The 24,727-nt window shown below is 53.4% G+C and overlaps 1 protein-coding gene and 1 non-coding gene across 5 annotated transcripts in view; one reads left to right on the forward strand and one right to left on the reverse strand.

Moving 5' to 3' along the window:
* The window catches only part of ARHGEF18 (Rho/Rac guanine nucleotide exchange factor 18), an 80,078-nt gene that overhangs the window by 4,673 nt on the left and 50,678 nt on the right, over window positions 1–24,727 (reverse strand). For 3 of the 4 annotated variants that reach the window (XM_072947824.1, XM_072947825.1, XM_072947827.1), the window contains 13 exons: window positions 14,784–14,922; window positions 13,267–13,379; window positions 12,967–13,107; window positions 11,363–11,613; window positions 10,578–10,703; window positions 9,030–9,147; window positions 7,895–8,143; window positions 6,402–6,478; window positions 4,808–4,986; window positions 3,968–4,059; window positions 1,773–1,955; window positions 959–1,096; window positions 573–697 (listed from right to left, as the gene is read on the reverse strand). In XM_072947824.1, coding sequence (XP_072803925.1) covers window positions 573–697; window positions 959–1,096; window positions 1,773–1,955; window positions 3,968–4,059; window positions 4,808–4,986; window positions 6,402–6,478; window positions 7,895–8,143; window positions 9,030–9,147; window positions 10,578–10,703; window positions 11,363–11,613; window positions 12,967–13,107; window positions 13,267–13,379; window positions 14,784–14,922 — 1,931 coding nt within the window. The remainder of the gene's footprint in view (window positions 1–572; window positions 698–958; window positions 1,097–1,772; window positions 1,956–3,967; window positions 4,060–4,807; window positions 4,987–6,401; window positions 6,479–7,894; window positions 8,144–9,029; window positions 9,148–10,577; window positions 10,704–11,362; window positions 11,614–12,966; window positions 13,108–13,266; window positions 13,380–14,783; window positions 14,923–24,727) is intronic. The other variant, XM_072947826.1, reaches the window with a different exon arrangement.
* Window positions 15,960–16,033, forward strand: TRNAS-AGA (transfer RNA serine (anticodon AGA)). The gene has a single exon. It is a non-coding gene; the product is annotated as a tRNA-Ser (tRNA).

The following is a 24,727-nucleotide window of genomic DNA, read 5'->3' on the forward strand; positions in this document are numbered from 1 at the left end:
CCTGACTTGTGTCAGTCTGGGTGTCTGGAAGATGAGGGCACAGGGTGGCCCCTGGGAGGTGCAGCAGGGCTGGCGCAGGCCCACCGTGTAGGAGGCTTAGAGGGACACAGGCCTCAGAGGTGGCCAGACCCTGACCCTGACGCTTGGTCAGAGCGAGCCTCCTGAGTCCAAGGGGAGGGAGCAGCTCGTGATGTCGCCACTGTGGGCACGAGGATGCCTGTGCAGACCGAGAGCTGGTGGCCCCCATACAGGGCCTCTCACCCGTTGCTGAGGCCACGGCTGCTGCCCTGAGCCCACCCCTCCCCGCCTCTCTCCTGGGCCCCTCCTGCCCCGCCCGTCCCGGCCCGTCCCTGCCCTTCCTGGGGCCTGTAGGGAAGGGTCACCTGCCAGGAGGTCGATCTGCACATTAACTACCATTCACCATAAAACGGGGTGGTGCCGGTCGCTATTTGCCCCAAGACAGAAAGAAACGAGACAAGCCAAGCACAGCCTGCACCCCCTCACTAGCAGTAACTGAGAGGGCTCGGGCCTACTCCGCGCCGAGCTCAGGAGTAGCCAAGGAGGCAGCGTACCGCCTGCGGTGCCTCCTCGGGGGCCCCTGGGGTGTCGCTGAGCCTCGGGTCCGGGCTGCCCACGGGGCCCTGCCAGTCTCGGGGGCCGGGGTCGCTGCTGCAGACCTTCTTCTTAAAACTGCCATCTGAAACCCAGGTCAGCGGTGTGAGATGCTGCGAGCCCCGTGGGGCCGGAGGCCTTGCTCCCCACCCCGGCCCAGCCCAGGTAGGAGTTTATAGGAGATCGAGGGGTAGCGGCAACAGGGACACTGAGCAGCAGACGCCCGGGCCTTTGTCAAGGACGCTGAGTGGAGGTGACATTCCACGAATTTGCCCGCCCTCCTGCTGCTGCCAACCTTCCACGGGTCCCCAAAGCCCCAACGCCGATCAGGGGCGGCCCCACTCACCCCTGCCCAGGCTGCTCGTGCTGTCGTGGCCTCCAGAGGTCTCCACTCTCCAGGGTGGGGCCGCGGAGCTGCCCACCTCTTCTGTCTGGCCGTTGGCGCTGCCCAGCCGCCTGCAGATCAGGCTCTGGATGTCCTCGACTGCGAAAGGGGACAGAGGGGAGCTGAGTGACCCAGTGGACCTGCTGTGAGCCTCAGAGGGCGGTGCCGGGACCCAGGGCCATGGCCGTGCCAGGTGCCAGTCACCCCTCACAGTCTCCTGGTGTGGCTTCGGCCCCCCTGACTGCTGTCTCCCCGCACATTTACTGCACCCAGGGCCCAGCAACCCCGGCTGTGGGAGAGGCTGAGCACGTGCGGATGGGGTGCTCCGGGCCTTTGGCAGCTGCGGGGAAGCTCCCTGGGGCGCCATGGGGACCCTGGCTGCTTCGGGAAGCCAGCTGCTTACAGGCCAGCGCCCTCCTGTGGCTGTGGGCTCCGGGAGCCCCTGAAATGACCCACCAAACGTGTGTGTGCACGCTCTTCTGGGGGTAGTAGCATCAGGGACCCACTATTCAGACAGAAGAGAAACCATCTCAGTAAGTGAGACCCCGGGCCCAGCACGTGGCAGGCACTTGGAGTGCTGGCTGAGTGATGTGAAAGGACCTTTAAGTCTGCAGTGACCGTGTACAAGGACCTTCCGCTTGAGCAGAACAGAGCCAGAGAGAAGCGCGCTGGACAGGGCGGCGTGTGGGCCACACTGGGCCGTGTGTCCGGCCTGGGGCGCCCCGAGGAGCCCACCAGGCGGGACAGGAGCGCGGGGGCTGGCGGGCCGACTTACTCTGGCTCATGGCTGACTTGAGAATCTTCTCTCCATTCAGGTTCTCAGGGGGGTCCCCTCCCCGGAAGAGGAGCCGCGACGGGGTGAGGTCTTCCAGGCCGCTCATCTCGGCCATCTCCAGGTAGATCTGCTGCTTCTCGCCGAGGCTCTGGGCAATCTGCTGGTCTTTCGCGTTCAGTCGCTCTGCAAAGTGACGGCCGAGGTGGTGGTCGGCCTTCTCTGGGATGCGTTCCCCCAGAGCCGGCGTAAGGATGCCTCGCAGGTCAGGGCTGGCCTCTGGGGACCCCGCTGACCCACGCCGCGTCCCGAGGTGGACCACTCCCTTAGTCCAATGTTCCCAGGAGGCAGGTGAGGGTGTGGCCCTGTCTGCTCACAGTTTCCCTTAATTATAAAAATCAAACGTGGTAGGGGGGTGGGGGAGGACAATGACAGGCTGATTTTTATTAGTCTGGGACAAATTGAGAGCCTTGTAAGACTTACTTTTCCAATCTTGAAAGTCTTCTTTCTCACAAGTCTCTGGGTTTTGCACCTTATTTTTTCCCCCACTGCCATGACTGTGACTTGTGTTACTAGACTTTGTCACAAATCCCCAGTTCCCATGATGGCAGTATATGTACACCACGTCCAGCTTAACGACTGCACTCTCTTGCTGCTTCTAATCGTTCTCCAGTTGCTTTGACTGGATTTTCTAGGCGAATAATCATGTCACATGCAAAACATAATTCTGCCATCCCCCTTCCCGATCACGGTGTCTTACATCCCATTATTACTCTGGCTGGAACTTCCAGGATGAAGACAATAAAGGTGGGGCGGGGGGGCCTGCCTCGCTCCTGATTTTGGTGGGAGTGTCCCTGACATTCCATTGTGACAGATGAGACTGGCTTTTAATCCAAGATGGGAAGGGATAGCTCAATAAAGAGAACATCTCTTTCTAATTCACTAAGAATCTTGTCAAGAATGGATGATGAAGAGATATGACAGCATGACTCTGTGGCATCCATGGAGATGCTGTCTATGCAGGGCACATAATTTTATTACCATCCAGCAGAAATAAAAGAGTTAGAATGGAAGGAAACAAATGCTATGTTAGCATTATACTTTCAAGGGTCTGTGGGGTTCTCCCCGCTTTCTTTTGAATATTTTTATTCCTTAAACTTGCCTCCTGCCTCACAAAGAGAAATAAAACACATGCTACCTACTTTTATGTATGTATTGCTTAAATGTTACCTAACTTAAAAATAAATATCACACTGAGTGGGAGGGAAGAGGGAAGCTGACTGAGACCACGAAGTGCTGAGAATTATTCTTGACAACGACCTCGCTGAAGTCTCACAGGTATCTGTTAAAACTGGGGAGGAGAATGGATAAGCATGACGTGGTCCATCCACACACTGGAATATTACACAGCTTTAAAAAGGAAGGAGATCCTGACACCCGCTACAACATCATGCTCAGTGAAATAAGCCAGTCACAAAAGGACAAACGAGCCCATTTATACACAATATCTGTCAGAGGTAAATTCACGGACAGACTATGGAACAGAGCTTCCCAGGGGCTGGGGGAGGAGGCCGCAGGAGTGACTGCTAATAGGGATGGGGTTTCATTGGGGGTGATGCAAAAGGCCTAAAACTGATTGTGGTGATGGTTGTGCAACCTTGTGATATACACTAGAGCCACGGCACGGCACACCTTAACGGGGTGACCTGTATGGTATGTGAACTGTATCTCCATAATGTAGTTGGAAAAAAAAAATTGAAGTGGAAGAGGAAGCTGGTGTCGCTCGTCACAAAGCCGGGATGGGCTGGTTCTGCTCGGCTCCAGAAGGAGCCAGGGGGGTTCCAGGCTATTACTGGGCCCTGTGGGGTCTGATGCATGTGACCTGGGACACTCATGCCGAGTGTGCCCCTGGGTGAAGACGGAGGGAGGGGCAGTGTGTGTGTCGGGAAGGAGCTCAGAAACCCTAGTGCCCCACTCTCCCTTACCCACATGCTCCCCGGAAGATCACTGCCTCACGGGACAGCCCACAGGGCTGCAGGACACCGACAGACCACAGCCAAAGTCCTGGTCACTTGGGTGGTGATTTGCTCTGTGGCCAGTCCCGATGAGACAGAACAGAAACGCCACAGCTGGGCCCTGTCACCACGCCAGGGACACGTCATGGGCTTAGAGGTCAGATGGACCACCCCGACCCTTACCTTGGAAGTCCCTCAGCCTCATGGCGCGGGCCTCGACCATCTTCCGCTCCTCTTCGGCCTCGCTGAAGGGCCCCTCCTCCTCGTCCGGACAGCTGCAGGGAGAGAGGACAGGTAGGCAAGAGCGTCCCACGGACAGGCTGCCTCTGAAATGGGCACTGAGACATTCATCATCTGTGGAACCGGCTGCAAAGAACATCTCTGATGCGGTGAGAGATTTAGCTTGTTAATGGTGCGGGAGAGAAACATGGCTGTCGGCGTTCACCCAGTCTCCAAGTGTCAGGCGTCACCGGCCACAGCTTCTACAGGCTTGGCCGTAACTTGGAGAGGGGAGACTCGGGGCAGTTCATTCCCTGGGGACCTCCCGGGTACGGGAGGCTGCAAACCCAGCAGAGCTGGAGTTGAGCATCCAGTGAGCTCTGAGCAGACTAAGGCTTCGGGAAGTTTCTAGCATAAACAGAGGGAGCAGCAGGCTGGCTGGACGTCTGTCAGCGGGCCGGGAGTCAGGCATCACAGAGGCACAGGGCCGGGGTCCAGAGGGGTCCTGGCCCGGCAAGGAAGGCCCAGCCCACCAGAAGGTTGGCACTGCCGGCCCACGTCCCCAGGCCAGGGACATAGGGCCTTTTTAGCCGTTGTCAGAAGGAGCCAGAATGGCACCACCTATCCCTTTCAGACAAGGGGACGGGCAGAGCACTGAGGGGGTGGGGGGGGAAGCAGAGGGGTCTCCTGGCTGCCTGCGGCCCCTTGCACCCTCACAGGTGCTCCAAGGGCACAGCTGACGAGCCAGCAGTCAAGGCCAAGGGAAAAGCTGGCAGTGGAGGGAGGCACATGCGGGCCCCTCACCTCTCCACGGCCCTTCGGATGTAGCCCATCCAGGTGTTCCTCTCCTCCTTGGAGCCGGTGTGAATCTCGTACATCTCGGGCCCTTGCTGGGACACGCTGATCAGGAACATGGCTTTCTCCTCATTGGCCACTTCCCTCACGATGAGCTTCTGCAGCGAGATGACGGGGCGCTTCGAGTCCTGCAGGGGCGGGGCGGGGTGCAGGGGGGGTCACCTTGTGCCAGCTGTGCCCCCACAGCCATGGGGCTGCGAGTTGGAGGAGGGGACTAAGCTGGGGGCTGTGCACCCCGCTTATCCTTGGACGATTCAAAGCAGAAACATTTTGCCGTCTGGGGAAAAGACACTATTGCAATGATTGCCTCATACCCCTTGGACGTGCCTGTTTAATGTGCTTAAAAAATGTTTTATAATCAGTAACGCACGCACACTGTGCAACACTCAGAAGATATATGGGTGTGTAGTCTGTGATGGTAAATAAACCCTCTTCCCAACCCTGTGCCCCAAACACCCGCAGCCAACCACCAGCCCTCCCAACCTGCGGTCTGTTCCACAGGGGAATGCTCTGATAGGCCAGTAAAATGTGCGCTTTCAACTGGCTGATATGGGCTGACTTGTGTCTGCCCCCCTCCATTCACATACCGAGGTTTTAACCTCAGAACACGGTGCCATCCAGGGACAGGGCCTTAGAGAGGTAATTAAGTTAAAATGAAGTCATTAGGGTGGCCCTAGTCCAACTGACTGGTGTCCTCATGAGAAGAGGTGACTAGGCCACAGACACACACAGAGGGACGACCAGGTGAGGAAGCGGGGAGGGGGACTCCGTGGATCAGCGGTCACGTCGCCCCCGTGAGAGTGAACAGACAACACACACGGGGTGTGCGGAGTTCCGGAGTGACAGCCAGCTGGCAAGACAGCTTGACCGAGCTCGTGGGAACTCCTCGAGAAGCTAGTGGGCACTTCTGGGAAAAGGTACAAGATTCTAGAGTTTAGTGACAAAGGCACCTCCCTCTCTGGGTAAACCTGGAGGCAAACAGGTCCCCTGAGCTCCTCCCTGGGGGGCAGTGCCTGACACACACCCCACCCTGCAGCGGGGTCTGAAGGACCGGGTGGCGGTGGCTCCAGGCGAGCAGGCAGGACAGATGGAACCCAGCCCGACTCCAAGTCGGCCGCCCTCAAGGAGCTCGTGGCCGGCCTGGCCCCTGTGATGAGGGTGCTCGGGGACCAGCGTGCTGCGGACTCACAGGGCCGTGGCTGCCTGAGTTTGTGTGACAAACAAGATCCCTGGGGAGGAGGGACGGGCTCTCCCGGAAGGGATGCGGGCCTGTGAGAGACAGGAGGCTCTCCCCCAGCACTTGGGAGGGGAAGAGCCACGGAGACGCAGAGCCAGGCGGAACTGGACAGGACGGTGGCCCAGAGCCTGGCAGCCTCCGCAGGGTGCTAGACAGGACCCCCTCTCGGCTAACCCTGCTCCTGCCTTGCTGCGACCTCCGGGCCGTGGGGGCCGGGTGCTTGCGGCTGTGCTTTCCCAGCCACCCCGCCCTCCAGGCAGCCGCCGCCCGCGGGCAGCCTTCTGTGTGGAGAGGCAGGACACGTACCACAGAAGCAAAGACGTATTTTTGATCCTTTTCTTGTAGCAGTAAGAGCACGTCAGTCAGCAGGACAGCAAGGACGTCTATGGGGAAAACACGGAAGGAAACGGCTCACACCGCCCCGCGGCCCCGCGGGTCCCCGCCAGGCGGACTGGAAGCCCAGGGAGGCTCGGCCCCGCCCCCCAGGCCGGCACCCCGGCGCCTCCGCAGGAGCCCGGGCTTTCCTTCTGCCTCACCCCTTCCCATCACCCTCCCGGGTGCAACATTTAACACCGACTCATGGCTGGAGGCTCTTCTTGGAGGTCCCCTGGGCGCTTGCCGCCCGGAGGCCGGGCCACAGCGCCCCAGGGGTCCCGGCTGCAGCGGCGCCTGCTGGGCCTGGGCCTTCATGCTCTCCCACTCTGAGTTCCCGACCGGGAACGAGCCCCTCCATTCTTCCTGCTCCCAGGTCCCCTGGGACCTGAGCCACGGGACGCTTGCCTCCTGCCTCCTGCCGCAGCAACACTCTCGTCCCTTCCCGCCCAAGCTTGCTGGGGGCTGCAGGCTTGATAAGAACACACACGTTCTGTCGTTCGGCCACCTGCAACACGCCCCTAAAGAGCTTTAAAGACCCTGATGCCTATGGACAGAGCAGGATGTTTCTGGAAGCTCATGAAATGGACAGGAAACTCAGGGATGAGTCCTGAGCGCTCTCTGGTCTGGAACCGCACGACCGATCTTGAAAGTAACACTTAGAGCTCATCCTGAGCGGTGAGTGGGGTGCGGGGGGCGCTGGGGCTGGCAGCCCAGGTGACATCTCCCACCCACCCAGGGCCCTTCAGCAGGTGGGCCCATTACTGTTGTTTAGAACCCTGGGGCCTCTGCCAAATTTGGGGTGTTGTGAAGCCTTGGGGTTTCTGTCCGTAAGTCAGTGACTCAGTATGCCCTCTTCCTCATGACCCTCCCTGTGAGCGCCTCACCATCTTAACCACTGGAGAATGGGGGTGTTGGTACGACTACCTCGTCCTTGCTATACTTCTGGCTGCCTGTACCCATCCGGACTCAGCATGTAACCTCCCATCAGGCACAAAGCAGCCAGGCTGCAGTGGCTCTGTGTCAGCCGGTACCAACAGTTCAAAATGGTGCTCATCAAGGCAAGAAGGCACCTGGGACTCCAAGGTGATGCCCACCAACCTGGGGTGGTGCCCACCAACCCGGGATGGTGCCCACTACTCCAAGATGGCGCCCACCAACCCAGGATGGCGTCCACCAACCCAGGATGGTGCCCACCAACCCAGAATGGCGCCTACCACTCCAAAATGGCGCCCACCAACCCAGGATAGCGCCCACCAACCCAGGATGGCGTCCACCAACCCAGGATGGCGCCCACCAACCCAGAATGGCACCTATCACTCCAAAATGGTGCCCACCAACCCAGGATGGCGCCCACCAACCCAGGACGTTGGTGGGTGCCAACCCCAGACGGTGCCCGCCAGAGGTGGCCGGGGGCAGGGCTTTACCTTTCAAGCGCCCGGACGTGGTCTTCCAGCACAGCGGGCCCTCCAGGTGGAGCTGCCGCTGCAGCATGTCCTCCTTGCGGAAGGGCAGCCCGTTCTTGAGCTTGCTGGAGGACTTCAGGTCCATCTTCCCTGCGATCTCCTTGAGGCGCTGGCCTTTCTCACACTCGCTGACCTTGGCGTCCACTTGTGAGATGATGTCTTTGATGAGGTTCAGGGCCTGGGTCAGGTCTCTGTAGTCCTCGGAGCCAGCTGCCACACACAGCAGAGTTAGCGGGTCCCTTGTCTGTGCTAACAGGGCGGGGGCGGGCACGCTATGGGGTCTAGGAGGTGTGTCCTGAGGCCGCTGCTCCAAGGACCTTGTCAAGAATCACCTTCCAGCTTGAATCTCCTAAGGTGTAAATGCTTCTCCGAAATCAATGCAACAGCCCTGCATTTGGGTTTCACCAAGACAAGGCTTCTGCTGAACAGAGGCTGAGGCGCAAACCGAGTGACAGGCACGCCCTGCGCAGCTCCGAGAGCCACGCCCTGGCAGGCAGGCTCCCCCGTGCCCGCCAGCTCTTCATAAGACTCCCTCCACCTCCTGCCATTACCGAGAGCTGGCTCCTCCCACGCCAAGGACACGGGCTTTTGTGGCGGGGGATCTTTGCGCATTCTCCCATGGCCCAAATCCCCTGGAGATGAGGAAGGTGTGGTCAGCACTGCCCTGGCCAAGCTGTGGGCCCTCCTCTCTGCCCTCTGTGGCTCCAGGCATGTGACACAGAGGTCACCTTTGGGCCTGCCTGGCTTACTTAGGAGTGACCTTAGCCAGGGCACGACTTCCATCCTCATCCCCTCTCCAGTGCTGACTGAGGACAGCTCCAGCCCTGCCTGTGCAGGGACTGGGGGAAAGGGCTGGCAAATGAGACCAGCACCCCATCTTTCTTGAGCTGGGGACCCTAGCACCCAGCATGGTGGATTCTGCAAGGTGGCAGCTCAGTTTGTGATCACTGAGTCCAGCTGAACCTGGAGATCCAGGGACAGATCACAGAGGAGCGTTTATCCACCCACTGTTAGGTCAGGGGCAGGGAGACAGAGATCCACACCCTCCCCTGCCCCCCAAGCCCCGACGGGCCAGGCAGTGGGGGAGCTACTGTACCTTCCGTGTTCTGAATAATGCGCTCCACCAGCACGGGGTACTTGGTTATGCGCTGAGTGACCAGAAGAATGCACTCCTGCACGCCGAGCCGCCTCACGATGCTGAAGTTGCCGATTTTCTACAAAATGGAGAAGACAAGGCCATGCTGTACTGACATCCTATCTCCTGCCAAATCAGTCAGCGGCTGGATACTGGGGCCGAGAGTCCTCCCTTTTCCGGCTCACGGGGACCTTTTCTTTGCCGCTTCACCAGATACTTGAAAGCAGGGACCGCCCACTGCACACAGAAGGGCCACAAAGGCAAAGGCAGCCTCACCTGCTGCAAAATGAGGGGCCCTCAAAAACCTGTCAGGAAGACAGGGTTGTCCAACGTGCACGCACACGTGCACGCGTGCAGACCCTAACCCCGATGACGGCTGTCGGGACCTTCCAGAACCGGGTGGGCCTGCTCCCTGGCGGCTGCTGGCGTACGCCGCCGGCTGAGCGCCCCTGATGCGGTCACTGAAGCCACTCCCTGGCAGGGCCGAGCGCAGCTTCCTGTGCTCTCTGGGGCACATCACACATTCGGCTTTCCTGCTCCCACTGCTCTCCCGTGCGTGTCAGGAGTGCCAGCGATCGCAGAGAGCCACTTCTTAGGAGGACCAGAGGAGTCACCGGGGCTGGTGAGATGCCGGGGACGGAGGGCTGTCTCCATTTCCCTCTGCCTCATTTGGACCCTCCCCCACTTCGCGGTCCTTCCGGCTCACGATGTCGGGTGGCCTCTCCCACCGCCCATCACCAGATGAATCCAGGCCCCCACATGACGCTCCCCTGCTCACGTCTATCCACTGCAAGGATAATGGAGTGAAGTTTAAAAACCCGTCATTCTTAAGTCTTGACCGGCAGCTGTTGGACATCACTCCAGGGTAAAGTTCTCAGGGCACAGGCCACAGGTGGTAAGGCTGTATGGGGCTGCTGACAGCGCCCAAGGGTCCTGACTTGGGAGGACCTCCTGGGACATGGGAGGTGGGGCCTTGTCTGACCCTCTGACTCAGGTTCTGGGCTGTGAGCACCTGCACACTGCTGGGCAGGAGACAGGTGTTGCTCATTCCATGGGCTGCGGGGGACACATGGGGACCAGATGGGGAGGAGGTGAGGGAGGGGCAAAGGCTTAGATTGAGGTGGGTTTTGCATCTGCCATGGCACCCAAGGCAGAGTATGTGGCTCTGGAGGGGCGGTTCCCAGGGCGGGGCGGCCCCCTGCAATCATGTGTGTCACCTCAACAGCCCAAGGGATGAAGGTCATCCACCGAGGGGCATCTCAGGGGCCACCCTCAGTGGCAGGAACAAAGCCCTAGGTCTGCTTTGCTTTGATTTGTTTACACCTTGGGATTTCCCGGAGGCTTCACTGCCATGTTCTGAATGAGTTCGTGGTTGAAAACGAAACAGAAACTTGAGCTTCACAACAAGTCGTTTATAATCCCAAGCTCTCCCGAAGTCTTCAGTTCTGCGAGGAAAAAACCCACCGCGAAGAAAACGCATTTTTAATCTGTATTTTGTTTCCTTTTTACCTTGATCAAGTTTTGAAATTTCTTGTTTTGCTGCAGCAACAACTTGTAATGACTGACAGCTTCGTTGTGGCCGCTACAAAAGACACCGTATTTTTCTTTCATTCTCTCCCCGTTTTCACCTGAAAACTGAAGAGAGATGGTGGAGATGTTACCGGGCTGAACCCCGGGGACGGCCAGGGCACGTGTCCCTCTGGCTTTCCTGACTCTGCCAGAACGCGGACTGACTTGACTTCTCAAGCTCACGTTCTGACAGAGAAATGCTTTGGTACAGGCTGTTCCATCGTGAGGGACAAAGAGGGAAAAGAAGAAAATTTTTATCCATCACAGGTGCCTGTAAAACTTCCTGAAATCTGAGAAGGAAAAATAAATTTAAGCTGAAGACTGTCAGAAAAATTCAAGAGCAAAAGCAGTCTTATTCTAATTGATCCTAACGAGCTGATTTGGGGGCGCTCCGAGCACCTGTCAATCTCGGCCTTGGCACAGAAGTCGACTCGGAGGTCAGCTCGGGGTCGACACCCCTGCCACGGATGGCTTTGGTCCAAAAACACAGCCGTCAGGACCGAAAAATAAAAACCAGCCAACCAAACAAATAAAAGCCCAGAACCCACACCGGGCGGTGTCTGGACAAGCGTGTTTGCTATCTGGGCCTCCGCGTTCCTAGCCTGTGGGCTGCGTGCGCGGCTGTACGGGGCCGGGACTGCCGTCCTCTCGGGCAGCTCGTTCTTTTTTTATCGGAAGGAAAGAGATAGGCCGGGGGCACATCTGTGCTGCCCGGCTGTGCCCACCTGCTGTACCAGCAGGTCCCCGATTTTCTGGACGATGTAGTTCCGGTCGCTGCCCTCCTCCAGGGACTCCTGGCGGCGCTCCTTCAGCCGAGACAGGAAGTGACCATGCACCTCGAGCAGGTCATCTGCGCCCGGGAAGAGGCGGCCGATGGCCTTGGGGCTGAACTGCAGCTCCTCCCGCAGGGCCCTGGAGTAGACCTTCAGCATGATCTTGAGTGTCCGCACGTGGTGTGCCTCCGTCTGCATCAGCTCTGTGCGGACACGGAAGCAGGACTTACCCATGAGGGAGGACACTCTGGCTTCTCTCCCTCATCCTGCAATGGCATTCTGTGTGCTGCCTGCCTGTCATGGGCCAGGCTGGCTTGGTGGGCTTGCCACCCAGGGGCCAGGCCTCCCATCCTCCCTGGCCCAGCATTGCCAGGGTCCCAGCTTAAGGAGGCAGCAAGGGGTGGAGGGACATCAGGAAAGAGAGGACCCGGGATGTCCACTGGGACCTCAAATTCACAGGAGGGTTTCTTGCCTAAAGTCAGCTGAGGACGTTTGCAGGCTGTTTTAAGCAAGAAAATTATTTTGATGAACACCTGTCCCTAGGATGGGAAACTCACACGTTTGTGCATATCAGGGACCAGCCCCAGACTGTGATGGAAAAAACGGAGCTCAAGTGAGGATTTTAATTCACTGTTAAAGGCAAAGAAAGATCAGCCTTTGTGATGGGAGTTTTTCTGTCATTTAACTCAAGCCTTTGAAACTGTCAGAGATGAAGCAAGTCAACAGCACTGGCCAGGCCCCAGGCCACCAGCCACAGGGCTGGGAGCAGTCTGTGTTTACCCAGCACTGGAGACAACGTGATCAAGGGCTGCCGGGATGCAAGCAGAGGACTGGTCCCCTCTGGCCCTCCCTGCAGGACCCCTGGCCGGCCTCGGGCTCTCCTCCCCACCCATATCCCAACCAGCTCTGGCCTGCGCAGGGAGCTCAGTGTGTGAAATATGGAAGGAAGCAGGTGTCCATGGATGAGTGGACACCACTGAGCAGTGCGGGGGCGCCTGGAGGGACCCAAGTGGGGCATCCAGAGAGGCACCTGGCCTGGGGACAGGCGGTATCTGGGAGCTGTGGTTTCCACAGTGACTGCAACATCCTCTCTCATGACAGCAGCCGCCCTCAGCCAGGTTCTCCAACGGCCAGAGGGAAGGGGCGCCCATCCTGGACCTGGTGCTACAGTCACAGGCGGGAGAGAGGGACGTGCCTCCCAAACCCCCAGCCCAGCCACGCCCGGGCTTGTCTGCGGTCACCAGGGGCGGCTGGGAGGGCCCGGCAGCCTCCTCCCTCAGGGTCACCAGCAAGGTGAGGCCGAGTCAGGACTGGGCATTCGGCCACCCTCGTCCTCGGGGACCGGCGCTCACAAAGCGCTCCCCGGCCACCTCCACCCCGCCCGGAAGGCAGGGCTGCCCTGGGAGAACAGGTGGAGTGGGTGACGCGGCCTCAGGGAGGGCTGGCAACGCAGCCCAGGCTCCCAGATGGAGTGAAAGGGAAAACAAAGAAGAGAAAGAAGAAGAAAAAGGCAGGAAGTCAGCGCTGGGACGGTGCGGCGGCCCGGGACCACTTACCATAAAGCACATCCTGTCTCTTCACCACCTCGCGTTTCTGTTTCTTTGCATACGCTGTGTCCACAGAAAGGCTCCAGGACTCAGCTTCGAACTCATGGGCGTCTGATTCGATCTCACTCCTTAGTGAGGCAGTGTAGGGGTCTGGGGGGGAAGGGCAAGAGGCCGCTGCTCACAGGCCCGGGGTCTGGCTGGCTCTGGGCAGCCCCAGCCCGCGTCCTGTGCACCCACAGATGTGGGTCCCAGCACTTCCTGGTGAATGAAGGCTATGGGACACCTGGGACAGAACCAGTGTGACTGTACCTTCTATAAAAATAGCCTCAGCATTCGAAGACGTGAGTGATAGCGAGTCGTCGGCTGCCTGCTTAAGTTTCAGAAATACAGAGTCGGACTCATCCATCTCTCCTGTGACCGGTCTAGACGGAAATCGTAAACCCAATTATTTTCAAAAGCTGAATCCGACACACAGACCTATATGCACATTCTACAGAGACAATCAGGCTGTTGCTCGGTCCAATTAGATATGATGTGAGAGCTTTCCAGGTATAAGTGTAAGCCTTAACTTGTCTGTCAACGTGACATCAAGACTTCTCCCATCAAAACGAACTTCTTTTTGACACAAATGAACTTATTTGCAAAACAGAAACGGATCACCACAACATAGAGAACAAACTTATGGCTACCAGGGGGCAAAGGGGGTGTGAAGGGATAAACTGGGAGTTGGAGACTTGCAGATACTGACTACTATATATAAAACAGGTAAACAGCAAGTCTCTACTGTACAGCACAGGGAACTATAACCAATATCTTATAGTGACCTATAATGGAAAAGAATATGAAAACGCACGTATGTATGTACACAAATGACTGAAACATGATGCTGGACACCAGAAATTGACACCACGTTGTAAACTGACTAAACTTCAATTAAAAAATGGTTAATAAAAACTAACTTCTTTTTTTAAATTGAGGTATAGGTGATTACATAAGCTTCAAGTATACCACACAGTGATTCACAATTTTTAAAGGTTATATTCTATTTTTATAGTTATTACAGGCTATTGGCTATAATATACTCTCCATGTCATGCAGGATACCCTTGCTGCTAACTGATTCTATACATAGTAGTTTGTACCTCTTAATCTCCTACCCCATCTTGTCCTGCACCCCTCCCCCCTCCCCACTGGTAACCACTAGTTTGTTCTCTGGATCTGCCATCAAAACTAACTTGAATTTAATGTTCAAATATATTCCAAGGGTGTGTTAATTATGTGCATCCACTGGAGCCCCTCGATTTCTTTCAGAGTAAGGTGGACACAGCCCCACTCCCAGTTGGGGATGGAGGGGAAATCTTTTCTAGAAGAAAAAGAAAATCAGCTCCTTTCCCCACCGACTCATGCAAGGATCACAGCAATGACTTTCCTTTTTTCTCTTTTTTTCACATGCGGTTTTCTACCTACAAGCTGCTGAATGCCGTATTAATGGAACCACCTCAAAATCCTAGGAAAACCGGGTTACGGCACAAATGCAAACCCCACGGCAACCCCAGCGGACTTCTAGCATCGTCTGGAGGACAGAATGGAGCCCTGGCCAGGGGTCCCTGAGGAGCATGAAGCAAACTGGCCCGAGACGACCGAGGACATGCAAGACACACCAGCTGTGAAGAAGCACAAGGACTGACCCTCCGGAGCAGGTGTTAACGAGAGTCTCGCCGCTGGCTGGGGGCCCCGAGGGTCTCCTTTCGGAGAGGCTGCCCGCGGGGGTCCCCGGGGAGGAACGCCACTTCTGCTCCCTCCCGTCGCCGGCCCCTGGCGGCTTACCCGAGTCTCGGCCCCGTTCCCGCCGGGCTGGGTGCAGGCTGCGGACCCCCCTTCTGCGAGACCGTCATGCCGACATTCCTGGACAGGCCCGGGCTGCCATCGGACAAGAGGGTGGCCCTCGGGTGCTCCTTCAGGGATGCTGCGACGGAGGCAAAGACAGAGTTGGTGCTGAGGAAGTGGGCGGGGTAGCGGAGGTGGCCCGGCCGGAGGCCCCGCTCCGACTGAGGCCGCAGCGCCGACAGGATCTTGGAGGTCAACAGCTCGTTATCTAGGAAGACGGACTCGTTCCACTTCCTGGGAAAAGAGCCGTAGACCGAGAGGTCGGGGCGGCCGTGGTGCGCGCTGTCTCTGCCGCCGCTTTTGGAATGCGCGTTCCCCATGGTCACGGCTGGGTCTCAGTGCGAGGCCGGGCTCTGCCCTTTTTATACCTCCTGGGGATCCTTCTAGAAATGTAAAGCCGCTTCTCTTACTGTATTGGCTGAAGCAGCGGGTCCGGAGGGCAGGAAATTGGTCTTCACTGTGACCGTTTGGGGGGGAAATTGCACAGTATTTTCCTCCTCTGGTAAAATAACAGTAATACAACAACTCCTCTAGTCTGAGCGGTGGGTGAAAAGCAGAGAGGGGTTCACATTCCCTGCACCAGCTTGAAGATCACAGAGTAGGGGGCTCTGTGCTGGGCGCGGCCCGTGCCAACATCACACATATGATTGTAATTAATCTGAGGCTGACTGTCAGGATGGTTCTGAGACACAGAGAGCGCGGGGTCCCTGATGTTAGCTGCCTGCGCCACTGTTGGTAATTGCTCTAATCGAATCTGACCCCTAAGGTAGACGGGAGGCTCTGATCCTATTTTACACAGTGATTGTAAACCAACCTAACACATGACAGGGGCTCCGAAGGGTTGTTCACACGCATGTGCTGATTAATTTAAGAGTTTGCGATGTCAGGATGCGTTGTAGCCACCGATACCTTCTCCACTGGTGGCGAGACGCAGCTCTCAGAAAGCCAAGCTCTCAGTAATTAGGATGCTTTTTTTCACCTCCTGTTGGACAAGCCGACCATTTAAATCAAGCCTAGTTGGGACAAGCCGCTTGGCTAATTTCTTCTCAGGGTGAAAACCGTATTTGAAAGCTCAGCTCCAAGACATATAGCAGCACTGAAAGGAATCTGTCCAGGGGAAGGGCATAGCTCAGTGGTAGAGCACATGCTTAGAGTGCATGAGGTCCTGGGTTCAATCCCCAGTACCTCCATTATAAATAAATAAACAAACCTAATTGCCTCCCCTCAGTGGCCCCCCAACCTGATTCCTGGGTCCCCAAAGCACCCACACGCCAGTTTCTCTACGTTAAAGTAGCTGGGACTCTGGTTCTGAGCAGCACAAGAGACCGGGAACCTTGTGGGTACAGGGCCAGCCCTCCAGGAAAGCCTCTCTCAGGAGCTTTTCTGGGGGGTGGGACTCAGCACGCTGAGTGAGTCTGAACACAGGTGGAAATGTGGGGCGGTCGCAAGTGTGCGGGCAGATATGTGTCACAGAGAAAACTCCCAGGAGAGAAGTGATGAAGAAAACTTGTAAATTGAGATCAACCACTGAGCGGTGTGATGCCGTCTGGGCAGGGACTTCAAACATCCTGACATCATGATCATAAATGGCTAACAATGAACATGATCATGGTAGACACAGGTGACAAGGCTGTGGCTCATACACCAACCCCCGTTGACAATGGTGAAAATCACAAATCGAGGCCTCTATGGTCCAGGGCAGTCATTTCCTGGCATTTCTACACCGCATCCAACTCCACCCAGGCAATTATGATCTGAACGTACAAGTATGGGACAAATGCTGAAATGAACCCCTTGCCTGGCATCCTGGCTTGGCTGACAGATTCGTTCCTGTGATGCAAGGTCTTGCCTGAAGTTGGGTGGATTCTGCTTTAATCAAACAGCCCACGGAAGAAAAAGTCACCATAAATATTCTCTAAGAATCACTGGTTCCAAAGAACCCTTTAAAAATGATCGGTAATGGTAAATCTACGGTAAGTGGAATTAAATCTTGCTCTGATGACGGAGGAGACATTTTGAGGTTTTCATGTCTCAGAGTCATGATTAGGGACACCAGGTAACACTGGACTCAAAAGGGCACACGGGATAGAGCTCCAGCTGAAAGAATGATGAGGTGGTCCCCCAAACCCAGGATCCAATTTACTTAGGTGTTCAGATCATTGTGTGTCTCCCCAGTAGAATGGAGGACAGTGCCTCCCACAAAATAGGTACCAAGAAATCACTTTCACGAGATTTTACTCAGCCACAAAAACGAATGAAATCCGGACACTTGCTAAAACATGGATGAAACTTGAGGACACTATGCTCAGAGAAATAAGTCAGACCCAAAATCTTTTAAGATTCCACTTCTAGGAGGTCCCTAGAGAAGTCAGGTTCATAGAGACAGAAAGTAGGATGGGGCGGTTCCCAGAGATAGGGAGGAGGGGATGGAGAATCCCGTTTAACACGAACAGTTTCAGTTGGGGAAAGCGACAAGAGTTCTGGAGACGGATGGTGGTGACAGCTGCCCAACAATGCGAATATCCTTACTGCCACCGGACTTTAGTCTTTAAAAATGGTCAAACTAGTCAACTTTACATTCATGTATATTTTACCACAATTTAAGAAAAAGAAATCATTGTTTATTTAGGGTGATGGGACAGTTCTGCATCTCGACTGTGGTGTTGATTACTCAAATCAACACACGGGGATAAAATTTCATAGACCTGTACACGCCGGTGCTCACAAGAGTGTACGTAACAACTAGGAAAACCCAGATCCCATCTGTCCCTGAACTGAGAACATCGTATCACTGCCAGTGTCTTAGTTTTGATGACTAGAGTTCTGTCAGCTATCATGATGGGGACACGCTCAATGAAAGGTACACAGGAAGTCCGTCTATTCTTACAACTCCCTGTAAGTCTTGAACGATTCCAGAATAAACAGTTACAGTCGATTCTCATTATTCGCGGGGGTGACGTTCAGTAAAGTTGTAGTGAACCCTGAATTCGCTAACACCGAACCACTGCTCCCACAGGAGATACAAGTGTAGGTTCTGGTGAGTTCTGGCTACACTTTTGCCAACCAGTCAACATATAACCTTGTTTTATGTGTGTTTCCACTGAAGGATGTCTTATTTAATACATATTGTTGATTCACTAACATTGAACCTGCGGCCAGTTTTCAGCACTGTGTATTTATTCATGCCTGTACGAAGCCTGCTATGACACACAGATTTTCTCTGCAAGGTGCACAGCAGCCTCCTTGCACTTTGAAACACTAGACAGCACTTCAGCGCTCTGCCTGGGGGCCCCTTGAAACAGCCAAATTACCAACAAAAAGCCAAAAACATAAAGTGAAAAATGAGGCACCAAATACACCACAAAAAAGGACACGTGTTTACAGTAGGAAGTGAAGCAGGAAGGCAGGGCGTGGCCTGTTCAGCCTCAGCTGGGGCTGTGTCTGCGTGTTGAGCAACTCACAGTTTTCACTGCACACATCTCTGCACGTGACTGTGAAAACCCCACAAGTACTGATCTGGGATGACAAGTACATTCTAGCGAGGCGGTGAATCTGCAAAGACAGCCTCTGAGAGTAACGTCCAACCACACGACGGGATACTATTCAGCCACAGGAGGACTGAGGTGATGAAACGCGCTGTGTGGAGGGACCCGGGGAGTACGCTAAGTGGAAGTGGCCAGGCGCAGGAGACCACACAGGGTTCCACCTGCTGGAAACGTACAGGCAAATCCATAAAGACGGGGAGCAGATTAACAGGTGCCCAGGACTGGGGAGATGCGAGGGGGACGGCTGACGGGTCTGGGGTTTCTTTTGGGGATGCCGAAAGCGACTGTGATGACTCTAAATACACTAAAAGCCACTGCCCTGTCCACTTAAATAGGCGAATTGTATAGTATGTGAATTAGATCCGGGTAAAGCTGTCAACCTGGTAAACTCCCTTGAGGAAGAGCCGTCTTTCTGAAGGAAGAGAACAAACAAGGGCTTGTACGTTCCACTCACTGTAGGAGCTAGTCATGCTGCTCCTGGCTCTGAGAGGGACAGGAAGACATATTTATCCTGCTGTTGTGTTTTCCTAAACCAAACGGCCATGGTGGGGCAGGAGGGCGGCAGGGTGGCGCTGGGATCCGGGCTGCAGAGCGGACTGTCCGCACAGCCATCGGGGCTGCTGCGGAGCCTCATTAGCACCGTCTGCCCACCGCTGAGCCAGCCCATCGATCGGGCGAGCACCTGGCCCATGGTGGGGACCGACAGCACATGGGGGACCCAGAGGAGAGGCAGGGATGAAAACGAGAAGGGAACAGTGAAAATGGAAAAACTTCTTGACCCAGAGGAAAAAACGCACCCGTTCCCAGCAAAAATCACAGGCAAGCAGCCTGTTCTGATGAATTTTTTTAGACCTTTGTTCCTTGAATTGAATGAAGAGTGAGCAGATTAGATGATAAACCTTGTATGACAGATACAACCCGCCTACATTACTGTACTTTGAACAGACCCCACACTACCAAGTTCAGGTGAAGAGGGGCTAATTTCTAGCGTACTTGTGCTCCCAAGCGACCCGTAGCCTGTAAATCCTCTGATACACAAGCAAGACCCCAGCAGCTCCCACAGGCGTCCTAAGGACTCGCAAGGAAAAACCATCAACAAAAGACTTAATAGTTATGAATCTGCCGAAAGTCATTTTTCAAGGAAACCCATTATGACATATCAAGTGACCATCCTGTTTTTTTTTTTTTGGGAGGGGGTAGGTAATTAGGTTTATTTATTTGTTTGTTTGTTTGTTTATTCATCTATTATTTTTCTAATGGAGGTACTGAGGATTGAACCTAGGACCTTGTGCATGCCAAGCACGCTCTCCACCACTGAGATATACCCTCCCCAGTCAAGTGGTGCTCTTGATTGCTCCTAAATTGTCCTTTAGAATCCAGAAGCACCTTGGCTTCTAGAAATATCGACTTCTGCGCAAGAACTCTATTTTCTAAATGGCAGATTCTTCCTGCTGCTTGATAGGAGAGCAACTAGAAACATTTTCGGAAGGCAGCTGGGCCGGGCACAGAAGTCCCTGTGGTTTTCTGCACAAGGCCACGCAGATGGACCGACTGACAGAATCTTTCAGGCAGGAACAGCCCTCCCCAGCCGCCCAGCAGTTTCAAAGGCTTGGCTTCAAAACAGCTGCCTCTTTTCTCATATTTGTTGAGGTCCTGGGTCTCCCTCCCCTGCCCCATTCTTTGTGTCTGTGAAGACTTCTCTTTCAGGCTGAGAGGGCCGCCTGTCTCTGGAGAGTTCTAGCAAGCCCGAGCCGCAGGCAAGTGTTGGAGAGACAATTAAGAAAATCTGATACAAAATGAAGTTTCCAGTTCACAGTTCCCGGCTCTTCGGCCACCTGAGAATAGATTAAATCAATGCCGAGACAACTCATTGATTTCTCTGCTCTGGTTCATTTTGATGTTACACAAGCCAAGAAGAGAATAAAAATATAGAAGGGGGAAAAACACCCAAATCTTAACCCCATGCCTCACAGGACAAAGGAAAGAAAAAAAAAAAGGCATATTGAAGTGATCTAATAAAGGCGCTTGAAATGATCTAATAAAGGAAATACACAAGCCCCCCAACCCCCAAATTACGTCAAACTCAGCAAATACCATTAAAAAAAGTTGCAGTATCTTCCTGACAAGCAATATCCTTGCAAATCATGATTCTACAAAATATTTTATATTACTCAATGGATAATTCTGGAACTTAAAATCGAAAGAATGCCTCCAGGAGTGGGCATAGACACAACCTCAACCTAAGCTTCATGCTTTCCACAAATAAGGACTCCAACTGGGCTGCGGGTGTAGACGGGAAATGTGAAACCAGAAAACGTCTCATCGATAACGTAGGAGAAAGTCTTCAGGAACTAGGGCTTGGATGAGGAAAAGTTCTTTCTACGGCACCAGAAGCCCGATCCACAAAAGAAAAAAAAAGTCTTTAAACTGACTTCATCATAATTAAAATCGTTTGCTCGTGGAAGGCCCTGTTCAGTGGATGAAAAGACAAGCTACACAGTGGGAGGAAACATTTGCAAACTGCTTGGCCAAGGACTAGCATTTGGAATATATAATGAGCTCTCAAACCCCTGTGCTAAAAATACCAACAACCCACTTAGAAAATGAGCGAAACAGATGAAGGTGCATTTCACTGAAGACGGTACATGGATGGTAAAACACACGTGACTGGGTGTTCAACATCATTTAGCCACCAGAGAACTGCGAATTAAAACCACCACGAGCCACCGCTACTGAAATGGCTAAAATAAAAAAATGCTGACGACTATAAATGCTGGCGAGGATGTGGAGAAATTGGATCGCTCACGTGTTGCTGGTGGGGATGTAAAATGCTGCAGTCACTCTGGAAAACAGCTGGGCAGTCTGTAAAGAAAACCAAATGATTGCATTCCTGGGTATGTATCTCAGAGAAACACAAAACTTAGGTTGGGAGAAAAACCTGTTCATGACTGTTTGCAGCAGCTTTCAGGCCCAAATCAGGAATCAGCCCAGATGCCCTTCTCTGAGTAAATGGTTAAGACAAACTGTGGTCCATCTGTGCCACGGAATACTACTCGGTGAGGAAAAGGAGCTACTGATAACACGCAACAAAAGCGCTCACAAGCTTTATACTGTGATTTTAAAACAGCCAGTCTCAAAAGGTCACTGTATGATTCCATTTACATAATGCTCTTGAAATGACAAAATTATAGAGACGGAGAACTGATCTGCGGTTGCTGGGGTTGACGGTGGGGGGGGGCATAAGAGCGGATGAGACTATGATAAAGTGGGAGTTCAAGGGAGATCTGTGGTGATGGAACAGTCCTGGATCTGGAAGGTGGTGGCAGCTGTGGGAATCAGCACATGTAATGAAACTGCATGGACTAGACTCACACAATTTCCTCAGTGACAATGTCCTGGTTTTGATATCCTTTTATAGTCACAAAGATGTGGGGGAAACCAGGTGAGGGGTAGAGTATGTGACCTCTTTGTATCACCTTTGCAATTTACTGTGAGTCTGTAAGGATTTCAAAAGAAAAAGTGTGAAACAAACAAAAGCACCACCACCACCACCACCAACAACAAAATAGAAAGGACACGTGCCCAGAGTCGTAGTCAGCTCGGGCTGCCATAATAAAACAACATAGATTGAGTGGCTTTAAACAATAGAAACTTAGTTCCTGGAGGCTGGCAAGTCCAAGATCAAGGTGCCATCAGATCCAGCCCTTGCTGAGGTCTTTCTGGCTTGCAGATGGCTGCCTTCCCGCTGTGTCCTCACACGGTAGAGAGAGAGCGAGCAAGCTCTCTGGTGTCTCTTCCATATAAGGGCACTAACTGCATGGTGAGGGCCCCACCCTCATGGCTTCATCTAATCCAGTTACCTCCCACAGGCCCCACCTCCTAATACCATCACTCTGGGGGTCAGGGCTTCACATGGGGGTTGGGGGCAAGCAATTCCACCCAGAGCACAATGAATAAAACCGCGTCTCCTGAGAACTCATCTAATTCTAGAGCCTTTCTTATCACTCCCCGGATACCTCGGCAGAAAGAAGCAGCAGCCTTCCTCTTTCCTCCATCCCTTCACCTTTCAGGGGAGACCAGAGGGCACCCATGGCCCCTTAGGGAGGACTCCTGGAGGAGGTTATGGACATGTAACCGAGACCTAAGAGGACAGTTCTGGTGCCCAAAGAGGAGGGTCTGGGAAGAGTTCTTTGTAAGAAAGCAGGCTTCAAGACATTCAGACAGGGTTACCACTGAAAATGAGAAATGCCTGAATCTGGGAGACAGACAGGAGTGTGATGAGTATAAAAAGCAATGAGAAGGGAAGATAAAGTGAGCAACCCAGTGGGACATGAGGCTGCTCCACTGAGAACGGGCCGAGAGCAAGACCTTCTCCTGGCTGGAAACCTGAGGACTTCGTGCAGAAGCCTCTCGGGGGGCTACCGAGTGAGAGAGACATGGGCAGAAGTGTGGCGAGTAGGAAATGACACCTGGCTGAACGAGTGGCCGGCTGGCCCCAGGCTTGAAACTGAAGGCCTCAGCTGTCCCCAACCTCGTGGCAGAATTTGCCCTTAGTGAGCAACTCCCCAACATCACCAAAAGGCATAGAAAAATTTGCTTTGTTATTAGCACAAATATTAAATAGAGTAGGCCCTCAGTATCTGCAAGGGATTGGTTCCAGGACCCCCGAGCATGCCCAAATCCCAAATCCAATGATGCTCAAGTCCCTTATATAAAATGGCACTGTACAGGTGACCCTTGAACAACACGGGTGTGAACTGCAAGGGCCCACTCACAGTGGACTTTCTTCACTATACATGTGTCATAGGACCATCCGGCCCACAGTTGGTTGAATCTGAGGAGGTGAAACTGCAGACACGAAGGGCCGACTATAAAGTCATGCTCAGATTTTGGGGCTGCACAGAGGGTTAGCGCCCTGCTTCCCACATTGTTCAGGGGCTGACTGCATTTGCATGTAACCTACGCATGTCCTCAGGCATACTTTAACAATCATCTCTAGGTTACCTACAATACATAATACAATGAAAATGCTATGTAAATAGTTGCCTGCAGGCAGCAAACTCAAGTTTTGCTTTTTGGAACTTTCTGGAGTATTTCCCCCCCAAATATTTTTGATCCTTGGCTGGCTGAATCGAGGATGTGGAACACAGAAACCGAGGGCTGACTGTATCTTGCTTGCCTATCTAAAGAACTGTGCCCAATTAATTGTTCGCCTGTGTCTAGAGGAAGGGAAACTGTGTGATCTTTTGTGTGCGTGTATCTGGCCAATGTTAAGAATGTACCATTGTTAATGTTACATTACTGAATGTTACAATTTAGGAAGCATGTACGCCTTAAAATTAAAACAAAAACAAACAGTAACAAAAAATAAATGGCCAAGGATCTTCCTATCTCTGAAATGGGTTGGCTGGCAGAGAACTTGGAGGTTCCCCACCTGAACTGCATTTTCCTTTTCTCTAACGGTATTGATTAGTATGTTGGTACCAAAACACATTAATGTTTTGTAACAGTTATTGCCTGCCGTTATTATAGATAATCACTCCTTTGTTGTGTGTTGTGTTGTTTAAAAGTTGCTTCTGAGAGGAAGAAGAAAGGCTCAGAGAAAAGAGAGGTTTATGTCAAAGACCTGACATTTGAGAGTAAAGGGGAAAGTGAGAGTCTTAAAAATCTGGAAAATGTTTCAAGGAGAATCATGACGAATAAGAAAAGGGGGCAGGATGTGAAGGATGAGGGTGACGGGCTGCCACAGGGAGATCACTAAATTCAGATTGTCTAAGGCTGGTTATTAGAACCAGACAATGTGTAACTGAAATGATGGTAATGGCGGGAAGTATCTCAAAAGTTAAGCCCGCTAAGTGCCACATGGGATCCTGGGCTGGATCCTGGAACAGAAAACCCAGTGAAATCTGAATGAAGGGTGGCACTTAGTCAACAGTAATGTGAGCATCAGGGGAAACTGAGTGTGGGACATATGGAAACTCTGTACTTACTTTGTAACTTTTTTTATAAATTGAAAACTATTCCCAAACAAAAGGCTCATTTTTTTTAAGTTAAGTTTAGGCTGAACTGAGCCCTGTTAAAAACAGAAGAATAAGTTTTTTTAAGAGGTCTGTGTCCATGTGGGGTGCTCCAAGTCATGTTTAGAAAGAACAAGAATGGGCCAGGCCCCTATGGGGGGAGAGGGAGGGGGTGATAATCGAAAATATTTAGGGACACCCATGTTCACAGCAGTGTGATTCACAAGAGCCAACAGGTAGAAGTAACCCAAGTGTCCACTGATGGATGAATGGATAAACTAAATGGGGTCCAGCCACACAATGGAATATTATTCAGCCCTAA

The sequence above is a fragment of the Vicugna pacos genome, chromosome 22 (genome assembly GCF_048564905.1).
Source record: "Vicugna pacos chromosome 22, VicPac4, whole genome shotgun sequence".
In the NCBI taxonomy this organism is placed as follows: Eukaryota; Metazoa; Chordata; class Mammalia; order Artiodactyla; family Camelidae; genus Vicugna; species Vicugna pacos.